The 18513-nt window shown below is 38.9% G+C and overlaps 1 protein-coding gene across 7 annotated transcripts in view; it reads right to left on the bottom strand.

Moving 5' to 3' along the window:
* Positions 1-8607: 8607 nt before the first annotated feature.
* Positions 8608-18513, bottom strand: part of OTUD7A (OTU deubiquitinase 7A) — a 102468-nt gene continuing 92562 nt past the window's right edge. For 6 of the 7 annotated variants that reach the window (XM_009280319.2, XM_009280321.2, XM_009280320.2 and 3 more), the window contains 3 exons: positions 12456-12570; positions 12127-12211; positions 8608-10146 (listed from right to left, as the gene is read on the bottom strand). In XM_009280319.2, coding sequence (XP_009278594.1) covers positions 8713-10146; positions 12127-12211; positions 12456-12570 — 1634 coding nt within the window. In that variant the 3' untranslated portion in view covers positions 8608-8712. The remainder of the gene's footprint in view (positions 10147-12126; positions 12212-12455; positions 12571-18513) is intronic. The other variant, XM_009280326.2, reaches the window with a different exon arrangement.

The following is an 18513-nucleotide window of genomic DNA, read 5'->3' as shown; positions in this document are numbered from 1 at the left end:
TTTGCCCGTATCTGAGAGGCATTGGGTTTTAACAACACAGAATTGTGTAACAAAAAAGATGAAGTATACCGAATGGCAGAAATACATGTAAACAGCATTGATATTTTCAATGTTTCATTCAACTTTCTCCATACAAAAATGTTAGTCACAAGAATCAATCAGGAAGAACAAGGCCTTCCAAGGAGAACAAAGTCTTTCAGCCACACAACAGTCAACTTCAAGGCATTATGAAAAGATTATAACAGTATTTTACGTCTTAAAATTGAATGCAAAATAAAGCTCTAGATGGATTCCAATAAGAAAACGAGCTCTACGCAGATTTGAAAAACTGTTTCATAGCTGAATCATGATAAGACTGGCACATTACAAACGCAACAAGGTGTTAACAGGGTAAGAGCAATGGGCTTGGAAAAGACACAGAAGTAATTGCTCCTCCCCAGGAAAGAGCACAAACCTAATCCAGATTACTGGGATAGAGTTTTATACAAAACTGTCAAAGCTGGCCTGGACTGCTATGGTTGGGAACTCCTAGCTGCTTAGGTCTATGTGGCTTATTCCATTCATTATTTAATCTGGGCTTAAATCCTGTTTGTTCTCCTTGGCTTATGGTGAATGAAGAGAGATTGGTATCATGTGCATGCAAAGCTCTTTGAGTGGCTCCAAGGGAAAAGCATTTTTTGTACTGTACACTAACGATGTGCATTATACAAAGACTGTATTTACAGTACGCAGAATCTGGAGCAAATAAACAATAAAATCATTGTTTAATTTCTGTTAGTATTAAAACATAAGTGCATACAATTTGCAAAGTTTAGAGATGAGAGCACTTCTACCACGCCCACACGGCTGTGTTTCAATTCACACCTGATTGCAAGCCCATTAAAAGGAGACGTAGGGCATTCTCTGAGTCTGAGAAGCCATGTTTTGCTGCTACATCTCCTGCATATTTTAACTAAAAGTATGGGGAAGAGGCTTTGTGTTACTTAAACCTGGAGGCAAATGACAACAAGGCAGTGTTCCACTTCATCTTTACTGCCAAGATACTGTTCAGACACCATGGGCCAGAATGAACTGTATCTGTTTTAAAGGCAAGAATGACCAGACTTGCTCTGTTTTGGCTAGGTTGGCCATGGCTCTCAGGCTCCCGACATACTGTCAGCCTTCATCAGGCAAAGTTTCTGAGCCAAGGGGTTCTAATTTTATTCTGTGGCAAAGCAGTTACATGGGATTTACCTAAAAAGGTGGCTTTTACCTCTCAGCTTGCCTGAGAGGGAAAGTGCAACTCCAGTGTAATTCCATTTTCATGTTTATATTGATTTTGCATGTGAACAAAGGAAGAACAGAGTCACTACCATACAAGCTTATTATTTAAACTGCCCCCCCCGCTTTTTTTAAAAAACAGCATTTGAAAGGGGCAAAATGAAAATGAAATACACAACTCACACAGGAGTTAAGCACTGTTTAGTTCTAACACTGGATCATATTTTTGCCATCTCAGACAATTCTGCCACTAGAGTAGAACTTGCTTTCATAGAATCATAGAATCATGAAGGTTGGAAAAGACCTCTAAGATCATCGAGTCCAACCGTCAACCGAACACCACCACTCACTAAAACATGTCCCTAAGTGCCTCATCTACACGTCTTTTAAATACCTCCAGGGATGGGGACTCCACCACTTCCTGGGCAGCCTGTTCCAATGTTTAACCACTCTGTCAGTGAAGAAATTTTTCCTCATGTCCCTCTCCTTAGTATTTTGGTGCCATGGTTACTCTGCTAGCTACCATTATCTCTCTACTTTTATCCCTATCTCCTCTTTTGACTACGGTTTCCTGACACACTGACACTTATCAAAGAATTACAATTTTTCAGAAGAAAAATTTCTTTTAAGATTACAGATTATTCAGATGAATATGCATACAGTTACGTAGACAGCAGGCTACAGCAGGTTTTACAGTCATGGTTAAATGAGGAAGTGGGACAGAGGCTGCATCCAGTTAAGTGACTCTCAGTCCCCAGAGAGTCATAATTTTAAGGCTGTTTGGAACATGGTGGCTTTTACCCATATCGTGTGTTCCACAGTGCAAATGTGCATCAGCCATTTCAATTCTCTTGGTACAGTACATGCATTCAGGTAATGGGAGATAAAACAGCAATCAGAACAGCATATTCACTTGAGAGGAAAAACAAACAAACAAAACAGAGTGATCATGATATCCAAGGAAAAAAGGTCTATATCCCCCCAAAAATCAGTGGAATACACTAGCCCCATTAAGAATGCAAGTTAAATGGACAATTATATGGTGTTTTGGTACAAGGCAAGTCTCTCCATATTCAAGCAATCACTTTATGAATAAGCCCAATTATTTGTTCACACACAGAAAATCGCTAAAGAGAAAATGTAAATTCCATTGACTGAAAAGAAGCGCAGACTAATAAAGAAAAGCCCTGAATATGTGTTGGAGTAACGCTCGCTTGATTTTCTGAAACCAAGAAAGAGCTTTTGCTCCCACAGAAATTGAAGCTCAGTACAGCTTAAAACCAGTCTATTTATTAGGAGAAACCTAGATGCAGAATCTTAAAGTTAGGCATCCAGATTTGAAAATTTTGGCTGCAGAACATACCTTAATAGCAGTTCTTAAACAAACAAACAAACAAGCCCCAACAAACTAAACCACAAAAGTTATGGAATTTTTAAAACTACACTGACTCCTAACTTAACATATGCATTAGTTTGCAAAGTCTTTTTTGCACAGTTCATCAATAATTGATATGTCCAGTACACAGAACTATGAAGAAATAAAATCTGAACATTTTAATCTGCAAGAAGCTAATGCATATTTGGTATATATTAAGACACAATATATCTGCCAATTAGAGGATGACATTTCTATGATCTAGAGTGATCTTCTTCCCACAGATGCTAAATGATTGCACTGGTTATTAATTCTTGATTTTCATTTTGAAGGAATAATAAATCTCTGATTCTGTTTTTAAAAAAAGCAAAATCATCCTACCCCAATGGATTCAGGGTGCATTATGAATGTCCCAAGTCAATCAATATCCGCGCAGAAATGTTTCATTTGGTAAGAAAACTTTCCAGATGAATGTTTATTCAGAAGCTGCTTATAAAAGTGGCTATTGGCAGGGACTGGAAGGAAGAGTGGAATTAAATAGAGAGGGATAGTGTTGTACCAAAATATATAAAGAAAAATTTAAAGCTTTTCAATTAAAAAAAATTTGTATATTCAACTCGCATTAGATATAGATGTGCACAACAGACAGAGCAGTTAGAAACAACAAGTACATTTACAAAGCTTTCTTTTCATGGTTAATTTCTACCAGCATTTCTGAAGGTAACCTACTAAAATGATGACCCTGTTTATAATAAAGGCGCAAAATATTGCTCTGTAGCATATTTTGAAAATAATACAAAAATAATTTCTATATTACAATTTAAACTTGGCTTGTAAAATTCCAACATAATACAGCCTTAAGTCTACAAACAGAACATACTTACAAACACCTTTGTGTTGTTTTCCTCTCATTTTTAACAATATAGTATTTTAGTCATATACACTGGAAATTAATGTGCAAATTAAAATCGATACTAGTTTTTGTTACTGAAATAATTTAAATTCTATGCTATATACTGTTTGGTGATCCTCTGCATAAGCTGCCATACCTTAAAACAAATACTCTTCAAATACACTGACAGAGACTTAAAATACACTAAGCTGAAAAGCCATCTACAATCAGCATCAGTTATTTTGCTTCTCTGGACCTATGTTTATTTGAGATTATTGTGGTTTCTATTAACATATGGGTTTTTACCTGTGCAAAACATTCCCAGTGTTATGAAGACCTTAATCCCTTGCTAGCTCATACTTTACTTCCATGTCCAGCTTGCAAGTATTTTGTGTGTCCATGAAGCACCTGATTTAAGGCCCCCACTACTAACGGGATTCTGTCCACAGATTTCAGAGGACAGCAGATTTAACCCAGAGAGGCCTAAGGCTTCCCTCTACTCCTCAGGCAAAATTCTCATTGATTCTCTCATTGGAAGAGTAACGTCAGGCAGCCTGAGGGGAACACACACTGGCTAAGGGCTCAGGCCTTGATCCCACAAACATTTATGCTTTTCCTTAACAGTTATGTTAAGTTTCTGAAAATAAGCAGTCTCCTTGATGTCAGGGAGACTATTCATATTGGTGAAGTTGAGCACCAGTGTAACCGTTTGCAGAATCGGAGTTAGAGGGCAGTATTTTGTCAGATCTGTGCTGTGCATTTTTTGATATCTACACATTCATCACACGAGAAGTAGATTACCCTGAATATGCCTATATGTACAAGGACTGATATTGCCTCAGCAGACTGCTTTGATCTGCGGCCAAACGGTGCGCAAATCCATCTCTCCTCAATGCTTTCTGTATCAAGTAATACTGCTCACATCATGAGTTTTGCAATTTTCAAAAAGACAGCTCTGAAGACTTCACTTGGCCTATTTAGACTTCTTAAGAAATAAGCAACACGAAACTTTCCAAGTACAGCACCTTTCTTTCACTGATCCCCTTAATGTTATCTTTGACTTAGGAAGAAGGAACTAATTGCTAAAGAAAGCTGGGTCACACACTATAGTTCCATTGCATTTATAAAGCTTAATGAACCACAATAACAAAAGGTTAATCAATTGTTTTAAAATCCAAAATATCTGAAGTTACTTTTGATAATCTACACCACCTTCTTCTGAATGAGCTGCTTGTTAGCCATATGCTACAACTGATACCCACATCTGAAAAAATACTTGTAAAGTCTAGCAATAGTTTATTAACACTTTATAAAGCATTTTAAATGGAACTTTAATATAAAGTGTGACTGAAACCCATTATGTATTACAGGCGTCCTCTGTTACGAACAGACCTTTGTATCAGAGTTTATGAACAAAGTAAAAAAATTGCATAATAGGTTCAAGCCTCTTTTAAATTAGAAAAATTGCACATTCACACATTAAAAAAATTCCAGCTTCCTCCAACCTAAATATCTCCTGGTGATTTTGGATCTGTTCTGGGAAGGTGTAGCCTACTCAGGATTTAGTCTGTACTTTTGAAATCTGGACAACAGTGATAACTGTTGAATCACTATCAAGGAGAGAAGAGGAAAAAAACACATACAAATGCAATAATATGCATGTGTATTGCAGCCACTTGAGCTAACAGAAGAAATGAATAGGGTCCTCCGAAACCAAAGCTGATTTCTGTACAGCTGGGACTAAGTGGTAACTCTAACAAGCTCTGAAGGTATAGAAAGGGCAGATCAGGCACGGAAAAGGACTTGCTGGTCTGTGGGCTACGTAGGCTTTCAACGTAAGGAAAAATAAACCACAAATGCAGTCAAAGGTTAGCCATTTAGTGCAACAGAAAAATACATTTGAAGATTATTCCCTCTCACACCTAGCTAAGGAATGACACGATTTCTTTCAGGGCTGGAGAATGCAACTCATGAGCAGCTGGGAATTCTCTCTGAAAAAAATAGGTAGAAAATTTCCTCTTATAGCTAGACTCTTCTTTTAATGGGGCAATCACTTCTTCAGGAGGAGGCACTGTTTCTGCATGTTTGGACTGTTTAATACCAACTATGGTATCCCCTTTAGACAACTGCCACAAATAGCTCAGAAACAAAAAAAGAAAAAAAAAAAATCACGGTATTACTTATCCAGAAAAAAGGACAACTACTAGGAAAAGATGGGTAGATTTTAACTGGCAAATTGCGTTGTAGGCCTGCGACTTCTTTTCAATATCAAATGTTAAGGGACAAGAGAATAGTGGGATATTTGAAGAGAGTTCTAAAAGAAAACAGCAATATTAAGCAAATTATTGAAAGATATACCAAGAAAAGGATTCTGAGGAAACAGGCACAACTAAAAAGTGTTCTGTCGGTATTTCATATAACAGATATTTTAAAATGCGCAATCCAATAGTGGTAAATATTTATGGAAATATCTGAGTGACTTGAGGATGACAGTGAACACTGAAGTTTGGTATCCTATACAGACATACAGACGAGCCTATTATTATTCAGAAGACCAATTAATTTTTCAAACTAATCTAACATACAGGTACAACCTATTCAATAATTTAGAACAGAGGAAGTTATCTAAGTATTGACCAGCTGTAAACCTCTTTCTTTTGTGAGTAGATCTTAAAAACATACTATAGAAACAACTCCTCTGAAAAATGGGAAGCAGCAAATTCTCATGGTAATTGCTTATTTTTACATATGTGCTGTTACTTTTTTCCTTATTCAGAAAGGATACAACTGACTTAAATACACAGGCTGGTGTAGGTTGCTGCTAATGTAGTATTTCTTAAACACAACTTTACACAGAAGCAATTCTCAGAGTATGAAATGCTACTGCTACTCTAATGCTGTAAGAATTCTTAAATATTTCTTTTTTTCATGAAGTTTTATCCTGTCAGTTTTCTCACTCTCAGCAACAAATACAATCAAGTATGATATTTGATTTGTTTTAACATGATCTGGCTTGTTTTAGCATGATCTGCAATCACAGATCTCTTTGGCAATGAGAACTTACATGTAATCACAAGAGTTAACCAAAAAAGGACACTGCTTACCAGTGTACGCAACCGGAGACATAGGTTTTAGAATGTGCTTACCTTAAGGACAGAAGTCACATGGAGTTTTAACCTCTCGTTACACATACCAGTATTTCCCTTTTATGAAGGAATGCAAATGCAGTAACATTCCGTGTACGCTCAGTGTACGGCAAAAAATATGAAGTACAGGTCTGGATCCATGGAACAGCTAATATGGCAAAGACCATGACTTTTTAGGAGTGGCTAACGGACTTATTTTGAAACTATTCTTTAAACCTCCCATTCAGCAGAAAACCTAAAGATATGGTCAATTTTAAGTATGTGCTCTGTTCCACAAATTTCAGTGGGACATTAGCAAAAGCTTATGTGCTTTTCCTGAAAGCCAGTACACGTCAGCGTAAGTTTGTGTATCTTATTTCACAGACTACATTAGGTTTGGTTTCAAGGCTAACTAGGATTAACTGTACACCAGTGAAATTATGCCACCCATGCCAAGAGTAAAAATCGGGGTACAGCAGAAAAGAATCAGAAACAAAGACTCTTTGGCAAAGAATCTTTCCTGCACAGGCCAGGAAAGTGCTATTCCATAACGAGTAAGGCAGAACTCATGTTCTGCACCTTTAAGCGGCAGAGCAAGCAGTCTTGAAGGCAGTACGTCACCTATTTGTGGAAAATGAGATCTTTTTAAAAAAAAAAGTAGGTAGACAGTAAATGAGCCGTTGCTTACAAGTGTAACAATACTAAAAGATCTATTCTTACTACATTATGCCAGTTGATGGTAGAGGGGTGCGAAAACGGCAAGTACTATATTCAAGAAAACTTCCTAATGTCATACGTCTGCTTTAACAGTATTTGCGGTGCCTGCTTTACAGGAACGTTTCTATGAGCAAAGTTTTATTTTCAAAAGTATTGCAAATACTTGTGTAAATATTTGGATATCAGAGTTGTGCAAATCTGTGCTAGGAGTTGCCATTCATACTGAAGGTATTTTATAGCCATCTTGGAACCGCCTGGTAGGTACATAACTCACTATAGGAGAAGACTCAAAAACAGGCGGAGCCAACGAAGTAGTTATGTTTGCAATAACTATCACTCGATAATGTTGAGAAGGAACGAATAAATAATGATTAAATTCATGCAATAGCTAAAGGAATCTATTGATGCAGTACATTTGTTTTGACAAGCAGTTCATTCAGCTCCAAAGTGATCCTAAATTTCCTAGCTGGTCATCAAATTTTCCAAATCTAATAAAATTTTTATAATTTTATTTTAACATTTCTCTCAACGTACACAGCAATGAAAATACTACTGAAATTCAGGTGCCCAAAACTATACTATGTGGGGGTTTTTTGTGACATGAAGTCTTGCAAGTCATCATGTATTTTTTACAAAATCTGTTTAAAAATTCAGTACAAATAAAAGTGGCTCAAATCTACTTTTTTATGGAAATGTAGAGGTAGAAATAACGGGTAAGAACTTAAAACTCGGAAGAGCTACAGCCCTCATGAATTCAGACCTTTCACTCCCATTTTCCCAGAATCATTCAATTTCAGACAAAAGTGAGTACAAACATTAGTAGTAATGCAATATGCTGCCATGTTAAAAATGTGCAGTACGCAAAATCACTACCCTCCTGAAAAAAAAAGGCTATGAAACATTTAGGTTTTACTGAGGAAAAAATACTCTTGTAATAGCTATAGAATTTCAAATGTCTGCAAGGCAGATACTACCCTACTACAACACCACATCTCCGGTATTATGACTTTCCCCTATCGTTCTACTACCTGAGTGATGTCAGTGTAAATTCAGGCACCATTAGTAAATTTTTGACCAAACATATACACAGCACTGACAAAGGAGTAAACAACCCTTCAGCTTACCAGTATGTGTAAAAAAGACACTGACAAAATGGAAAATAATATTTTTTTTTATGATAAATTAATCCTATTATTTCCTCATTGCCCCCGAAAAGCGAAAAGCTAGACACTATTTACTCATCAATCCTTTATTCTTTTTTTAAGGATTCCTTTTACTGCAATTCAATACTGTTTACTTTGTAAGTAAGAAAATGGTAAAACTAAGTAGTCACGGAAGAATCCTCAATGCCTGTGTCCCTTGCTTTCTCTCTCCCTGCGCTTTAACTCTTCTTTGTAGCAGTATGAACAGTAATTTTCAGTCTCAGGACGACCATAAAAGGAACAGTTCTCCTTCTTACAGCGGTTCTGCTGGATGGAATATATTGGGCAAACTGTGCTTCTGCCTTGATTTTTATCATTGTTCAACCAGGTCTGAGGACCGTCCTCATCAGCATATTCTAAGCAGTCTCTAATATCGCCAGTATTGAATCCATTTGTGTATGTCTGAGACTTGTGTTCAGTAGGCATGGCATAGCTCAGCGATTCCACTGTGTTCACTGTACGGATACCGGATATCCGGGCTGGGCTATAGCTTTGAGAAGACAGTGACCTGTTCTGTTGGGGATAGGTGGCACAGGTTTTTAAGGTGCCAACCACTGGCTTGTAGGTATCATCTTGGAAGCTCGATGGCTTGGAGTTGACATCATGCAAATGGATGACACTTTGCCTTTGAACAGGTGGCGTATGGCTATAGTGGGCAGATACTGGAATGGGTCCGCTTTTCTTAGCGCCATTACTAGGTGAAGAAAATGACCCAGGAGTGGGACTAGTGCGATCTTTAAATTTTAAAACCAGTTGAGTTGTATGGCTTTGAGGCAAGACGGGTGATGCCCTATCCTGAGGAGATGTTTCTAATTTTTCTTTCGAATATGCTTCTGGCTCCAGTTTCCTACTAGATGACCCATTCAGTGCAGCCTTTTTCTCAGCATCCTTTCTTTTCTGTTCCTGTTCTGCATTGAAACGCTCCTGTGCACTGGTCAGGTAATAGCCTATCATCTCCTCGTGGAATTGATGCCTGTGACTGGTCAAAAGAAGGCCAGCAAAAATAAACTTTCGTTCACCCTGCATGGCAGCTCTCAAAATATTTAGGCTGAGTTTCACGTCAGTGCTGTACTTCCATGGGTCAGGCTGCTTGTCAGAGAAGGGTTTAGTGTTCATCTTTTCAATGGGTGAGTTGCTAGATCTGTCAGTCGGAGATGGAGTGGTCTTTTCAGATGGAGAAGTGCTCGCAGACTGTCCAGATTCCTCTTTGCTCCCTTTTCGAGACTTAGACTTCTTCTCTTTGACTTTCTCTACTGCATCACCATTTTTTCCATTCCCTGAATTGGCTCTGCTCATTTTGCCATGCACCAGACCTCCAAGACCACCCATATTCTTTTTCAGTTTAATTCCCAGGGTTTTACTGAGGCTTCCTATTTTATTGGCAACTGAATCCGTCCTGTTTTTGTCTTTATCTTTCCTCTGTTTGTCCTTTTCTTTTTCTTTACTGTTTTTGCCATTATTGCCGTTGGAATTACTACAGATGGAATCTCGGTCCGAGTCCATTGAGTCAGCCAGAGACTGAACATCTTCCCCGGCTGAAGCTGTAGGGGATTCTGGTTGAGCCAAAGGGGCCTGCTATGAAAAAGTAATTATAATTAGATACAGCAAAATCAGTTTCATACAGGGACTTGATGCAAAAAACCCCAACCAAATCCAATATAGATTTTAACGTTGATTTAAAATGTACTTTTTCATTTATGCACTGGCATTTTAGACTGTTTTCTTCACCAAATCAAGCTTATTTGGCTGCTCTGACTACGTATCTCGCTTGTTCCTACAGTAGCTTTTGGCTCATTTCAAGCACATGTAGAATAGAGGTCAGTCATTCAGAGGTTCTGTGAAAACGAGTGTCTGAATAATGGAGAGATGCGAGTTAGTGCTCCTGTCGAGGGGAAGGCTGCAGCACAACCTCCCTGCTGGTGTTGTCCAGCTGAGCGGCTGGCCAGCATACAGACATCAGCCATTCAGTAGGAAGCATCTACAATACAGGCTGCCCCTCAGCCGGGGGGAGACAGAGAGCTTGGAAAGAAACTGATAATATTGTTGGAAGGGAAATGAGGTTCTGCTGAAGGCTGTGAGGGGGACGCAGCACACAAACCTGTATATAGCAATATTCCAAAATTCATTATGTTCAAAAACCAACTTAATTAAATTGATTTCTTCATTGTTCAGGTCTCTGGTGCATGAAAATCAAAGGTACGATGCACCAGAGCTAAACAACTTGCCTGAAATATTAAACATTAAACTTAAGCAAGTGGACTGAGGAATACAATGAGGTGTATTCATTCTTATTGGAAATACAATGCAGATAAAACTGGTGTCAGAAGTCTGAGTTCCAATTTGTATTTTAATTAAGGTGATAAAACATTTTTCTTGAAAATGCAATAACGAGGATCCTAGGATACTTTAAAATGTGTCCCTATTCATTTACTCCTGCAAAACTTAGTCTTGCTTTCAGGCACCATGAAGCTAAAATCTGCTAGAGATAAACATGAAACATTTAACTAACCATAATGATTCAGAGAAAAAAAAGGAAAAAAAAAGCTCTGGAGACGTATATACTTCCAGTATAGAAATGCACGCCTGCTTCTTGTCCCTGGGTACTTAAATGTCCTCTCTCTCCTGGGAATCCCTGAGCACCCCACCACCCAGTCGGGAGCAGAGCTGTTATCCCCACTTGGCAAAGGACAAAATGAGTGCTAAAGTGACCTGACCATGCTCATGTGGCAGGGGTGAAGCAGGGAGAGGTAACCCAGGTCCCACAAGTTTCAGGCTCACAGCTTACAACTACAGGACCATTTTGCCTCTCCTTTTTCTGATGTGGTAGCTACCGCTGTAGAAACTGTAGAAAAATGGATTTTTCCCCTCTTGCAGCTTGTTAAACGCTTTCTCCTTTTGTGTTCTGTTCTTCCTTTCAAATCCCATCTGTGTAGGCTGTCTAAATCACCTCCATCCTCTCCTAGCAACCTTTTGCCTCCAGACTAACCCCTCAATCTATTCAATGTAATTTGCAGAGAAATTTGCAGCTGACTAGGTGCCAGCTGGGCATGGTTCTAAAATAGCTTTCTGAAAGAACCAGGCCCCAGTTCAGCGCCAGCCTGTGGCCTTTTGTCAGCCACTCTAAACTGGGAGCTGTCCAGGGGTGCAAATGTATTCTCAGAAAGAGAAAGGACTTGGGATTGGTGACCTAACAGTGGCATTAGGAGAGCAAGCCAAAGTTCTGAGAAAACAATGGTGAGAAAAGGTCTATTTTAAGGTTTTTCTGAACTACATGGACTACTGAAATAAGTAACAGAAAGATTAAGCTAGAAAATACATTTCAGAATGGAGTAGGAGTTGCAAAAATACACAAACAACTGTGTTATTGAAACAAATAGCTAGAAAAATCTATAAGCCCGACTGCAATGACAGTGAGCCATGAGTGACTTGTCCCTGCTGCTAGGACACTTAGGTGTTTCCAGGCAGCTGGCCAGTCCAGGCTGCCTACCCTACACAACACCCTGTCGTGCCTCGTACCTCTCATCTTGTTTAGACCGAGGGGGAAGTTTACCTTACCCGTGTCTCAGATGGTATGCGTATCCATGTTACATTCATATAGCTGTGTAGGAGATTAAGCTTTGCCTCAAGAGACAGAATCAAACTAGGGATGAAAAAAGAAGGGAACAAACAGTCAAAAAGCCTGAAAGAAAAAGCAATACTTCTTAACCGGGAGAGATGTAACAGCAGCCTGAATTGTGAGCATCAGCTGGAGACCCACCCGTCTTCTCCCATGTAACCAGAGAACAGGAACAAAGCCCTCTCTGTTAGCAGTTCTCCCAATACTTCAGTCAGGTACGGCTCAAGACATTTTACTGCTTAACACTAAAGTTACAGAAAGGTCTTACTTGGCCAGTCTGGTGTTATCATTGTCATCTTTTCCCCACTCCCAGTCTTTCCCAGGATCGACCGCAAAGTGCAAAGGCAGTAACTTGTGTTCAGAGTCAGTCAGGGGGATCACCGCTGAAGTAGAGAAGAAACAAGAATAGGGGTGGGGGGAACAAAAATGAAAAAAAAAAAAAAAAAAAGAATGGGGGGGGGGGGAAAAAAAAGAAAAAAAAAAAAAAAAAAAGAATGGGGGGGGGGGGAAAAAAAAGAAAAAAAAAAAAAAAAAAAGAATGGGGGGGGGGGGAAAAAAAAGAAAAAAAAAAAAAAAAAAAGAATGGGGGGGGGGGGAAAAAAAAGAAAAAAAAAAAAAAAAAAAGAATGGGGGGGGGGGGAAAAAAAAGAAAAAAAAAAAAAAAAAGATTTAGCTGTGAAAAGCAGCATAACTGATTGAAGAAGGGCAGAATTTGAGTGTGCTGCAGAACTGTCTCATCCAGAGCACCACAAATGATTTATACTGGGCTCCATTTCCCTACTTTGATGTTTGTGCAATAGAAGAGGAGAGGGAGAGGTTAATACACTGATTGCTCCTGGAGTGAAAGATAGTCACCTGTGGAGGAGGGGAGACCTCTGGGAGAACAACATTGCCATTTGGTAATGCACAATAAACATTTCCTGGAGACAGAGCCATTAGAATAGGAAAAAGCAATAAAAAGTTGAAATATTCCTGCCTGACTCTCATACAGATGCACACACTTGTTCATTATTTTGTCTTTTCAGTTTAGTACCTTTTTGTTTTCCACTGTCAAAGAAACAAAAATATATTGATAACAGCATTAAGAAACAAAGCAAAACGCAGTTACAGCGATTTTGGACTCAAACTGTGAATTAACGTAATTGAGGAGCACAGATCAACATATATATGGGTTAAGAGGTCAGTTTGAGGCCTGCCTTGAGTGTAGTGACAAGACCATTACTGCTGTTATATCCCAGCATTACTGTGTAGCTGTTTTGGCTCTTCTGTCCTTTCCCCTCTCCGCTAGGGCTCTGCCTTCTGACACGTATCTTAATGACTCTGCTTCATACTCAGCATGCAGGGACTGCACTCTGATTTTACAGAGTGTCTATCATTCATCACCAGCAAGAAACTAAGAGAAAAACAGTCAGCTTTAATTAAAGCCAGCAATTTGCTTCCATTTCATTAGAAAAAAAAAGTAAAAGCTGTTGAGGGACTGGGTGAGATCCTCAGCATGGTGCAGGTCACTGCTGCTCCTCTGACAACCCATTAAGGAATTTCATTTTCTATACTAGAACCCTTAAGGACTTTGCCTAGGTATTCATTCCAGCAAAGCCAAGGGGCAAAGAAACCTGGAGAAATCACCCAAACATCACGGCACTGAATTATTGAAAACCGATTGCAGTTATTGGTTATATGCTGTTTATAATCTTTTCTACAGTTCAGAAAACATATGTTGTCAAAACAAAGGTACAGCATTTTTGGTTAAATATTGTTCCTCACCTAGCAGAATGCAGGAAATTTAATCTGCATTTTAGATTAACACAGTGAAATCAGTATTTGGTTCAGACAGTTTGACAACAACTGCAGGAAGCATAGATATATTTTCATCTTTGCAGCCTGGAAATAAAAAGGTCAAACCTCTACAAATTTCATGGAAACGTTGCCCCCTACTGCTTATAGTAGGTAATTCTTGAAATATTTTCCCCATATGAACTGCAGATATAGTATAGAACAGCTGGAGATTAATCAACTTTAGTTGCAGATACTGCTGTAAGATGCAAGCACAGAAATTAATATTGTAAGAGAATTTAGCTCCTTAAAGAAACTCAATGTGAATAAGTAGCAGAGAGTCTAACCCTACAGTTCAAAATACACTGTAAAGTGAGCTCCTGAACCATAAGAACAGAAGAAATGTACAGCAGAGGTGACAACTGAATACACTTTTTAGGACTCATTGGTGTAATATGAGGGCTTACCCTGCTGCATTCAATGAAATTATTGCAACAAAGGGGCTGGAATAACTGAGAACACAAATAACTGATCATGTTTCCCAAGGAAAAAACATGTTCTACCAATTAACTGAATTACTAGCAGGTACTGACTGGATTTACAACTGACCTTACAAAGCAATATATCAACCATTTAAAGGAAGAAAGCAACTTAGAAAAGAGCAGCATTATAAGTTTACAACACAACACTTCCACTTCTGGTAGCACCTGACCTTACAGGTACAGCCTGGTAGAGAACTGGGAATGTGATCCTGAGGCAGGTGATGTTGGGAAGCCTGGACCAAAGAACTGTCAGAGGGTTGAATCAGTCTCTTTGGGATGTAAATCTCAAAAAGTAAATTTGAGTTTCTTTTCTAAGGACAGCTTGAAACTAACTGGTTTTCACATAGTTCAATAAATAATCATTTTTATAAACAAATTTTAAAGGAATCCTTTTCTAAAGCTAGCTGTTTCTACTGGTACTGAAAATACACCTAATAAAAATATTTAGTGATACTCAATTTTATTAAAATCTTAATGTCTAAGTACAAAACAAAGCTTAGAGCCGATTGTAGCATGTCACTGTTGTCTCAACTAATGTACACATTATGACACGTACTGTCTCCATCTTCACACAGAATTTGTTAACTATTATTTTTCAAACTCTGAGTTGAATGGGAACTGTATAGTCATTCTAAGGCATAGTCTGGGGTTGGTATGAAGCACTACCATCTTCATGCAAAACGTATCTGCTAAAGTAATAGAGTTTTTAAAATTTATCTTCACTGCAAGAGATTTCCTCTCTCTCAGGGAATTCTGTTTGATAGCCGGGATTTCTTGTAGGATTTCCCCACGTTCCTGACAGAAAAGTATTTTAATGTTAGGACTACAAGCAGGATCCATCACGTTCATTTCTAAAGCAAAGCCGGTAGATTGTAGCATCTTCCTGTTGCCCAGCCACATCAGAGAGTTTGCAACTTTGGTGCAGTAGTTTGGTTACACTTGGGTTTGGATGCTCTCGAGCTGAAACCACACTATTTGAAACAGTCTACAAGTCCTAATGCCAACAGATGGGATACCTCAAAAGTAACAGCAGCTATTTCATCCATGGCAGTTTTAAGACACAGAGTGAGGACTTTCATGCCATTCCTCAGTTGGGTGTACTGCCTTCTGTGCTGTGAAGTCACAGTGTTTCCCAGCACTCATCTTCATGCCTCAAGTGTCATTATTAATCTTCTATAAAGAACACCACTTTAACTATTTCTGAAAATACTAGTAAAATAAAATGCTGACACAGATACCGACGTACTGCTGTTAGAAACCACTGTAACACCTCTCACACTTGTTATTGCAAACTGATTGTGGGCAGCCATTTCACTGCTGACTGGCTGACAAAGCACGGGAGTGTGGGAAGCTCTAAGCTCAATGAAGCAGCGTTAGAGGCAGTTGAGAACTGGTCTTTATTTTCCATAAAGAAAGATACAAAACACCTGCATAAATATAGCCTGCATAAATACAAAGGTGTTTATAGGTTTTTAATCAGACATTGTAGATTTTGAAACAAGAGGGCCTTTGGTGACCATCAGAATGCCAGCTATGTGCTGGTAAAAAGAAGACATGTCAAAATGTGTTTTAAATCCTCTCCAGACAAGAGGATGTTAGCATGTTTTTCTCTCTTTACATACATTTATAGTCATGCTCAAAATGATCTGATAAATGAACTATATGCCAAAGTAGAACTTCAGGCGTTCACATCAGCATTTATTTGACCACGCATATTTCACAAATACAGGACATACTGTCTCCTCCACAAGAAAGCTTCTCAGCAGCTTAAACATGTATGTACACACATGCAGTATTTCAGGCAGCTTCAGATGCTGCTCCTGACATCCGGATACATGGTTACAGCATAAATACTATGACTGTAAGTTATGAAACGGCCTGGCTATCACAGATGCTCCTTTTAAGAAGTTGTAGCTCTAAGCTCTCAGCTGCATTCTGATAGTTCAAAATCTGGCCATGTACTGTAGCACCTGTGCCGTTGTTTTCTGACTTAACAATTGTGGCTCTCCCTTCCTCTGTGCCAAAGCTGCCAACATCTCTATGCTGACAAGGTACAAAAAATAGGCATTATTAGAGCATCCTTGTGCCAATCTATTTCCTGTCACAGCATTTGAAGAACAATAGCAATGCTGTGCTAGCTGTTAGGCTGCTGCAGTCTCTAACAGCAACCAGCTTGGCAGCTGAAAGCTAAAGCATTCCCTTCATCCCAGACTTAATGCCAAGCGCTCTCTGCTGCTCCACAGAATTGAAGCCTGTGTATGCAAGGCTCTGCAGTAAAACATGTAAAATCAGATCATACAAAACAAATACTATTTTGATTCAACAGCCCTTGTAATTAACCTGGATGAACTTGCACATGAACAAAGGCAGTACTTAACATCACTGATGCCATGCTGGATATTTGATAGTTTTTTCTCTCCCAGCACCTCTCCTGTGCGACTACAGGTGTAGGAAAATCCTACAGAAAGACAGTTTCTAACTACAAGAAGTATACTTCACATTATTGCTAGCACTTGTGGGAGAAATCAAATATGTGACCTTGTTATCAAACCCAAGATCTTGCAGTGTGTGATTAACAGGAATATATGGCTTGTAATATTAGGAATGTTTCAGTAGGTGGCACCAAGTTGTATCACTGAATACTTCAACACATAGAGAGGTAGGGTCAGAGCAGCTGAACAGCAGTTTCCCTCACTACCTTTTGTCAATCCTGTCACTTAGAGGATGCCACAATAGCGAAAGGTTTGGTGAGAGGCGGCTACCCTATCTGCAAAGTTATTGCAGAGATAGTTAAGTTCTGTGTATTCAGTCAAATTATTTATGCACGTAGGCTCTTGTAAGACCTGTGATAATGAAGTATTGTATGAAGGCAGACAGACGTGCCTGAAATAAATGAGGTTACTGTCAGTCTACTGACATTATTCCAATCCCAATTGTTAGAAAGGAAGAAATGGACTCTGCCTACTCCAGAAATTGTCTTGTTTAACCCCAACAGAACTCAGACCTAAAAAGTATCAAGACCAAAGACATGGAGGCATGTTCAACAAGACAACTCTACAATTTGTAACATAGACATATATGCAGGAGCTGCTAACTTAATAGCATGCTGACATTACAGTCCTGGCTGCAGCGTATCATCAGCAACCATCAACAGTGAAACGCTATCCTTAAAAGGCTCTCCAAAACTATCTTCATTCATGTCACATTATTGCATTAAAATGGTATGAATTTGCTTTGCAGACTTTCATTACTCACAAGGTGTTTCACATCATACCTCAGTGTACTGCTTTGGAAATGGTTCCTATGTGAAAAGCATTTTCCTAGGGGCCGCTCTTCTACAGATTGAGGGCTGAAAGGCAGCTGCAATGTCCCAGTATATAATGCAAAGGCCAGACCTATTGCCAAGCACCTACCTACAAATCCTTGAAATAGCTATGTGCCACTGAAGGCTGAATAGTTGGACTGGATTGATTTTCCTATTGAATATCTGACATCTAGATCAACCTTTTTTTCCATTACTGTCTTATGATTCAGTCTCCTTTTCACCAACACAAAGTTTGCCAATACCACATGCAACCCTTTGTAGAGCGTTTCCCATCTCACACAACCTCATGTAAAAAACTCTCCGCTCCTTCCAAGAAGGATGACTTAACTAGATGTCAAATTCTTGCATGAAGATGTCTACAACAAAATGTGTCGTTCAAGAGCTTCTTTCCTCCTTTGCATCGTTTTCATGAACGTCTTTCTCTCTACTTTGCACAGCTGCAGCATGCTGGCTGTCTCATAAGCATGGAAAAGGCCTAATATATCCAAAATCAGATGAAATGCACACAGGATTAGGGAATTCAATGAAGGATATTTAGTTGCCTCTAAAATACTCTCTAGGAAGGAGGACTAAATGAAATTCACTCAGGAGATCTCAGCAACCAGCACACATTCCATGCTTACTTTACAGGTATATGCATGCACCTCTGCAGTGTCATCAGGCAAAAAAAAGGAGGACTCATACCT

The sequence above is a fragment of the Aptenodytes forsteri genome, unplaced genomic scaffold, assembly GCF_000699145.1.
Source record: "Aptenodytes forsteri isolate BGI_AS27 unplaced genomic scaffold, ASM69914v1 Scaffold83, whole genome shotgun sequence".
In the NCBI taxonomy this organism is placed as follows: Eukaryota; Metazoa; Chordata; class Aves; order Sphenisciformes; family Spheniscidae; genus Aptenodytes; species Aptenodytes forsteri.
Note: the sequence above shows the minus strand (reverse complement) of the source record. Positions and strands in the feature narration are given on the sequence as shown.